General features: G+C 40.4%; 1 protein-coding gene across 1 annotated transcript; it reads right to left on the bottom strand.

Moving 5' to 3' along the window:
* Positions 1-7,522: 7,522 nt before the first annotated feature.
* On the bottom strand, positions 7,523-8,461 carry LOC116860352 (olfactory receptor 1D2-like). Its single transcript, XM_032846389.1, has one exon. It carries the CDS (start codon positions 8,459-8,461, stop codon positions 7,523-7,525), a length of 939 nt encoding a protein of 312 aa, XP_032702280.1.
* Between the last annotated feature and the right edge of the window lie 279 nt (positions 8,462-8,740).

The following is an 8,740-nucleotide window of genomic DNA, read 5'->3' as shown; positions in this document are numbered from 1 at the left end:
CCCACACACACATACACCAGAATTGGTACCAACCTATTTAAAACTACAGAGACAACCTTCATCTATTCCAAAAGTAAAAATACATGCGTAAAGTTAAAAATAATTTTAAAAGCAATAACTCTCTTATCATCTGGAAAATTTTAAAGGCTGCCTTAAATAACTCTTGATCCAAAGAAGATAGCCAAACCGAAATTGAAGATTATCTATAAAACAGAGACAATGAAAGCAGTAGGTATTCGGACTCAAGTAAGCAGGGTTTAGGCAGAGCTGACAGAAAACAACTTGTGTTAATAAACATGAAAATAAAGGATTAAAGTATCCAACTCAAAAGGTTAGAAAACAAACCAAAAATAAACATAGGAAAATCAGAAAAAAAGGAAAAGTAAAGATAAAAGCAGAAATCAACTAGAAGATGATAGATGTAATAAATCCCAGATGAGGCTTTTCCAAAGAATAAAGTAGATATATTAACTGCTGCAATCAATAAGGAGGAGAAATCACAAAAATGCAAAACAAGAAAAGAAAATGGGTAGATAACCACAGATTTAGAACAAATAATAAGAAATTTAAGACAATATTTTTCAAATCTATGCAATTAAATTTAGGGACCTAGAGGAAATGTTTGATTCTCTAGGAATAATATATGAATAACCAAAACTCACTCTAGAAAAGAGAAACTCTATAAAATAAAGTTTATAAAAACTATTCCTAGAAAATAAATAGGGAATATTGTTCAAAAGCAACCCCCATTGAGCTCAAATAAATTAATTTCTTAAAAAGTTGTGTTTTTTATTTTTTTAAAGATTTTATTTATTTATTTGACAGACAGAGATCACAAGCAGGCAGAGAGGCAGGCAGAGAGACAGAGAGGAGGAAGTAGGCTCCCTGCCAAGCAGAGAGCCCGATGCAGGACTCAAACCCAGCACCCTGAGATCATGACCTGAGCTGAAGGCAGAGGCTTAATCCACTGAGCCACCCAGGCATCCCAAAAAATTGGTTTTTTTAAAGCAACCCCTATAAAAAGCAACAAGTCAACTGAATTCAGAGGAGAATTCAACCAAACCTTTAAGGTGCGGGTGACTCCAATGCTCTGTAAACTATATGAAGGCATTTAAAAAAATAAAATTTGCAAATTTTGGTTATGAAAGATTGATACCAACAAAGCACAGAAAATATGCAATCACAGACGAATCACACTTAAGAAAACCATTGCAAAAATACTAGGGGTGCCTGGGTGGCTCAGTGGGTTAAAGCTTCTGCCTTCAGCTCAGTCATGATCTCAGGGTCCTGGGATCAAGCCCCGCATCGGGCTCTCTGCTCAGCGGGGAGCCTGCTTCCCTCTCTCTCTGCCTGCCTCTCTGCCTACTTGTGAGCTCTGTCAAATAAATAAGTAAAATACTTTTTAAAAATACTAAATAAAATATAGCCAAATGTAATCTAGTTAACTCATTTAAAAATCAAAACATAACCAACCAAGTGGGATTTATTTTTAGGGATGTAAAGATGGTTCAATATTAGAAAAGCTATGAATGTATTTCAAACTTTCATAGACCAACAGTAAAAAATCATATGATCACCCCTACAGATGTTGAAGAGGGATTTTACAAAATTTAATATCCATTCTTTTTTTTTAATATCCATCCTTGCTTTGCAAAAATTTCTCAATAAAATCAGATTGGCGGATACTTCCTTAACATGACATTTCTCTATCAATCAAAAATTCAATACCATGTTCAGTGGAAAAAAACTACTGGAAGTGTCCCCACTAAGAAGACATGGAAAAAAACTGTATTGTCTTGTACCACAGTAATTTAACATTATTCTGAAGATAGACAATAAAAAGACAAGAGAAAGATAGAAGTATAAAAATTTAAAGGAGAAGGTAAATTTATCATTATTTGAGGATGATACAACTATTTACCTGGAAAACACAACAGAATCCAAGTGAAAAACTAGTACAAATAAGAGAATGTAGTAAGGTGGCCCAGTACACAACTGATATACAAAAACAAGTTGCCTTCATTAACAAAGGCAATAACTAATAAATAAAACACCATTTACAATGACAGTAACAACTGTGAAATACCCAGGAATAAGCCTAACATGAAATAGGCAAAAGAAAAAGTTCAAGAACTTAAGAGGGACAAAAATAAGACTTGGACAAAATAATTTCAATAAGGTATTTTATTGAACAGAACAATGTCCAAAACATCATCATTTCAACATGTAATCAATATAAAAAATATTTATGAGATATTTTGCATTCTTTACTTATACCAAGTCTTTGAGTTTCATTGTATTTTACACTTACAAGCGGTTTGTGGCTCTCATATTGGACGGCGCATGTCGCGGATGGAAGGATGAAGGGAGAGAGAGCCATGGTCGCAGAATGCTGATGGGTAGGTAAATGGGTAGATAGCTCCTTTTGTATATCTATAGGCAGAGGAATTTGACGTGATCTATCAAAATTTACATATATATGTCATTTGATCCCATAAACCACTTCTAGGAATTTATTCCAGAGGGTTTATCACAGGACATTCACTATTTTTAATTTTTTTTGTTCATTTAGGCAACTTGCATGCAGAAAAGTTGTAGATTATACTTTACCCCGCGGTATAGGAATATTCACTTTATCACACGGCTGTTTTGGTCAATGAAAATGACAACTTGATTGTTCTAAATCCACATTTCTTTCATTATTAATTCAACTGATTCCCCCCATATTTTTATCATTCATTTCATTTCTTCTGATGTGAATTGTCTTTTCATGTTCTCCACTCACTTTGTTTCTATGTCCTAATGGATTGTATCTTTTAATTATTTATATAAGATTTTTAATTAGAACAGGGTGTTTTCCAGCACCAGCAACCAATTCTCTGATTCTCTGAACACCAGTTGAGCTTTCGACAACTTGATTCAACTTGGACACCAGTTACTCGAGTTAGCACAGTTACCCACACGTTAAGGGCTCAGTCCCACAAGACTGTCCCTTACTTAAGATGGCGCTTGGGAGTCCTAGGGACCTCCTTTACTTCGACCAACTGGACTATAATTCGGAAGTTCCCACACCCCCTCCTCAGGCTCAGTAATTTTCTAGAATGGTTCATGGAACTCAGGAGTGCTTTACTTATGTTTACTTACGTTTACGTTTACGTTTATTATAAAAGATGTTATAAGGGATGTAGATGAAAAGCCAAGTGGAGAGGTAGGTAGGGCCAGGTCTGAAAGCGTCCCAAGCTCGGGAGCTTCTGGCCCACGGGTGTGGGCCCCCCACCCTCCTGGCCCGCGGCTGTGCTCGCCGACCGGGAAGCTCGCTGAGCCCAAGCTCTAGGGCTTTATGGAAGTTTTATCACAGAGGCATGATCAGTTTACTCACTCTCCCACCTCTCCTGTCTCCAGAGATTGGCGGAGGGAGTAAGGGTGAAAGTTCCAGGCTCCTAATAAAGGCTTGGTCTTCCGGTGACAAGCGCCATTCTGAAGCTCTCTCGGGGCTCAACATCACATTAGAATCACCATATTAGAACAAAGATGTTCTTATCACCCAGGCAGCTCCAAGGGTTTGGTACCCTTGGACCCAACAGAGCTCTGTGTCAGGAACTGGGGACAAAAACCAAATGTATGTTTGCATTATCTCACAAAAGGTATTAGGGTTTGTCGTAATAAATGGCAACTATTTTCCCTACTGAACTTGTTTTTCGTGTGGAGAAATTGAACCATTTTCCTTTGTGATCTCTTCCACGGCTTCTGCGCTCCAAGAGCCTCCTGAGTACAGCTTCACGTTCACGTCATCGGTATGACTCATCCGCTCGCCTGAGCTTACCTTCCAACGTCTGGTAGAAAAAAATCCTCACTGATCACATTTGGGGGGGGGCGGTTGTTGTCGTTATTGGTTTTTTGCCATTTATTCTTCCAAATGAGCTGCAAAAGCCTTTTCTCAAATTAAAAAGAAAAAAAAAAGATTGTGTTCTGGTTCTAAATGCCTGAAACCTATAGATTAATCAGTCTTCCCATTCAGAAAGGTGTTGATGCAGTATTTTATCCTTGTCGCTATTGTGTTTGGGACATTTTTCCAATGCCACTTGTAGGTAGTTTTTTCCCCCTGGATTAGCAGTTTTATTGATTTTTGCGTTATTGATTTTACACTTGGTAAATTGGTTCCCCTTAGCTCTAGTAGTTCTTCAGTTTGATTGTCTCGGGTTTTCCAGAAAGATACTCATATTTACATACGATCATAACTTTACCCCCTTCCTTTCTCATATTAATGCCCAACACATCTATCTTCTGATTTACTGCTAGGCTAGAATTTTGACAAAAATGTGAAATGATAGTCATGGTAAGGGGAATCCCTGCTGTTGCCCTGATCTTAATGGAAATAGTGTTTAAGCACTAAGCACTAAGTTGGCCAAATTGTTTTAAGACAGGGTTGGTTTGTTGTTGTTGTTGTTGTTGTTGTTTTAATTACTTTGAGAAAATTTTCACTTTGTTTCCTAGCTTGAGGTCAGGATTAGGTATGTCAGGAGTAATGCCCTATGGAGTAAGTTGGGAAGTTTTCTTTCTGATGCTTGGCAGCAGATTAAATACCACTGGAACAGGATGCCCGGGGGGGGGCGGGGGGGGCTCAGTGGATTAGGCTCTGCCTTCTGCCTCAGGTCATGGTCTGGGAAGCCTGAGATAGAGCCCCACATTGGCTTCTTCCTTAGCAACGAAACTGCTTCTCCCTCTGCCTGCCACTCTCCCTGCTTATGCTCTCACTCTCTCTCTCACATACAAGTAAATAAATAAAATCTTCCAAAAAATAAAAAAAATAAGCAACACTGGAACATCTTTGCTGCAAAGTTTAACAGAATGAATAGGACTACTATCTATGGTAAGGCATATCTTTGATTCTATTTCTTGTCTGTTTACTGATTGATCGTTTTCCTCTTGAGTTGCTCGTGTTATTCATAAGACCGCAGAGAGTACTATTGTGAATTTTTAAAATATCCTCCATATTTTTATATCTGTTGTTAGATTTTCTTCTCAGGCGTAATGTTGTCTACCTGAATTTTTTTTTTTATCTGTATTGTTGGTCCTTTCAAAGAACCAGATCTTGGCTTCCTAGCCCTATTCTACCTGGGTTTTTCATGCTACTGCTTTAATCTTTATTCGTTCCCCTTTCTGTTTTCTTTTTGTGTTTCTGTTGTCATTTTCATAGCTCCTGGACTTGAATGCTTAATCAATTCATACCGAACCCTCTTTTATTAATTAATTAAACCATTTAAGGTTGCTATTTATCTTATGCCTTTGACTTTGGCTACATCTCATAGATTTCTTCTCTGTTTAGTGATTTGATATCAGGGTCATGGTAAGCTTCTTAAAAATTAGTTATTTTCCATCATCGGAATATGTCGCATTATGGTATTTGTATAGTCCATGAACATTAAAAAATAAACCTTGTCCATAAAACACAGCATGTCTGGAGTCTCTACAGGAAATTTATTATTTTTTTACAGGAAATTATTTTTATATCTTCTTGGACTTGGGTATCTGAGAGTTGAATAAAAGAATTTCAGTGCGAGTTTAATTTATATTTCTCAAGTTATCAGTGAAATTGATTGTCTCTTCTTATGTTTAAAAACCACTTGTAGTTATCGTTCTGTGAATTTCTGTTCACTTCCTTTGTTCATTTTTCTATTCCATTGTTGTTGATAATTTACAAGAAGCATCAATTACATTAACAATAAAAAACAGTTAAAATAGATATATACACCCCTCACATACTTATGTATCAATCTACCAATGGAGTGAATTATTATGTGGTGAATTACATTCTTTCAATCCTTCATTCAACCTATATTTACCGAGCACCTACCAATGTCACATGAATAAAACAGACAAAATCTCCGGCCTCACGGAGACAGGGAAAAAAAGAACTTAAAAATCTTCTCTATATGTGATTTCAAGTAGTGATAAGTGCTAAGGGGAAAAAAGGCAGAGTGAGTGGTAAGTCACAGTGTGATATCCTTTTAACAGGGGTTTTGTGTCTTTGTTTCTTTGTTTTCTTTCTGTATGTTTACGTGTGTACACACTCATGTGAACTGGTCTTTTCCAGGTTGATGTCAGCCTTATTGATTTTAAAGAATGAATTGGTACACTTGCCATCTTTTTCTGTGCTCTTTAACCTTTTCAATAACATGGCGATATTCTGTTTCTTCAAGTTTTAATGAAATAATCTGGAGCTGATTTCTCCTCTTTGGACTAAATCTTTGGCCACCAATTTAATTTCCCCTTTTGTTTCAGTATAAACAGACTTCCTATTTCCTCTTAGTCATTTTTGGAAATTAACATTGCCCTAGAAAATCGCCCATTTTTCCAGATTCAAAATTTCTTTGCATTTTAAAAATTTATTTTTCATCCTTTCTGTCCTTCAAAATCCTATTTGCATTGTATCTTTGTATCTCAATTGAACTACCAATTAATTTACTGTGCACACAGATTCTGTGGGAATTGGGAATTAGGACAGGACACAGTGGGAACGTATTGTCTGTGCTCTATGATGTCTGCCCTTCCACTGGGGAAGCTCAGGCAGGTGGGGGCCAGAATCCTCTGAAGGGTTCACTTACTCTCATGTCTCCAGTCTGTCTGGGATGGCTAGAAGGCTGGGCACTGTGGACCCGAGCACCTCCATGTGACCCCTCCAGGCAACTTAGCTTTCTCACAGCAGGGCAGCCTCAGGGCAGTCCATCTTCTTACAGGCACCTCAGGGATCCCTGATCACATGGTCCAAGGAACAATCCAGAAGGTGTACCACCTTCCATGACTTAGCCTTAGAAGTCACAGGGCATCCCTTACCCTGTACTCCATGGGTACAAACAGTCACAAAGCAGCCCAGGTTCGAGGCTTGGGGATGCAGACCCCTCCTCTCAGGACTGTTGCATCCATCCTTGGAAAAGACGTTCAGCCACAGTGTTGTGATGGTTGTCATATGCGTGTGTTGAGAAATGCGGTGAGTCTAATCTTTTCCCTGCATCTAGGAATGCTCTTGGTGAGGTCAGCAAGTAAGTCTACGGTGTGGGAAGTGTGCTGACCCACCACCATCCAGGCAGGGGGTCAAAGGGGTGTCTGTCTGTCCATCTGGTTCTCCACTTGGCTCCCACGCTTTGTGCCTCTACTGCCACCTAGTGACAGGGGCCTCCATTGCAGATTTTGTTCTGAGAAGGGCCAGGAACCTCTTCAGTTCGGTCCCACAAACCTGCAGTGGAGACTCATGAGGCAGACAAGGTTTAAGGAGAGGCCCTGAAGGACAAAAAGAATGAGTTGGAAGTTAAATCCGCACGCAAACAAGCTGCCCACCTGGCGCCTGACACAAGAGTTACTCGGGCAGGGCTGGTGTAAGGGGTGAGTAAGCGAGATGCCAACAAAAAGTTGGGCTAAGCTGGACACCTGTCAGACCCATCATGTGCGCTGTCCCTTCCTACACCAACAGGAGGAGAAGACAAGACAATGTCATAGCTCAGAAGCTCAGAAGCAGGACATGTTGTCACCAAGACCAGACCTTTCTCCCGCTGAGGAGGCTCCTCAAGGCCCCTTTCATGTCCTTATTCCTAAGGCTATAAATGAACGGGTTGAGCATGGGAGCCACCACCGCATAGAGCACAGTGGCCACTGAGTCCTCAGTTGTGTAGGAAGAAGAAGGTCGCAGATACACCCCAAATAAAGTTCCGTAGAACAGTGACACCACAGCAAGATGGGGACTGCAGGTAGAAAAGACTTTCAGCTTGCTCTGAGAAGACTGAAGTCTTCGGATGGCTGAGAAAATGTGCATGTAGGAAAGAGAAATAAAGAGGAAAGGAGCAACGAAAAGAAAGCTCCCCAGGGTGTAAACAACCAACTCACTGATGTGGGTATTTGAACAGGAAAGCTTTAGCAATGCGTAAAGTTCGCAGAAAATATGGCGGATTCTGACGCTTGCACAGAACGATAGCGTAGCCATCAAGAAGGTGTGGATCAAAGGATAGATGTTGGTGATAATCAGAGCCACGGACATCACTGTGATACAGAATCTGGGGGTCATGGTTATGGTATAATGAAGAGGGTGACATATGGCTACAAATCTGTCATAGGCCATCACTGCCAAGAGGAAATTGTCCAGTTCTAGAAACAAGATTAGAAAATACATCTGAGTGAGGCATCCCGTGTAGGGGATGGACTGGCTCTGGGTTTGCATATTGAGCAGCATCTTTGGTACAGTGACAGAGGTGAAGCAGATGTCAACGCAGGACAGGCTGGCTATGAAGAAGTACATGGGGGTGTGGAGGTGGGGGTCAGAGCAGACGGCCAGGACGATGAGCAGGTTCCCCACCACAGCAACCAGGTACATGGACAGGAACAGACTGAAGAGCAGGGGCTGACGCTTGGGCCCCTCTGACAGTCCCAGGAGGAAGAATTCGGAGATGATGGTTAGGTTGCCTCTCCCCATGGCGGCTGGTCTCTATAAATACACATTGAAAATACCACTGTCAGCAAGATCGCAGGCAGTCTCGGAAAGCGCGCCCAGCGACCTCCATCACTGGCCGAAATCATACTTAGTGGCACTTTGGGGAGGAACTCTGACCTGGGATAGTGAGGACAAGAGAGTGGGGGCTGTCTGGTCACCAGAGAATGCAGGGCAGGTGAGCTGAGGCCCTCCTCGCAACTCTCCTCAGTTAGGAGCTTGTCTTCTTTCTCAAGATGGAAAGAAGGACCAGGCAGAGAAGAA

The sequence above is a fragment of the Lontra canadensis genome, unplaced genomic scaffold (genome assembly GCF_010015895.1).
Source record: "Lontra canadensis isolate GAN:19392208 unplaced genomic scaffold, GSC_riverotter_1.0 scaffold174, whole genome shotgun sequence".
NCBI lineage: Eukaryota > Metazoa > Chordata > Mammalia > Carnivora > Mustelidae > Lontra > Lontra canadensis.
This window is presented reverse-complemented; position numbering and strand designations above follow the sequence as displayed.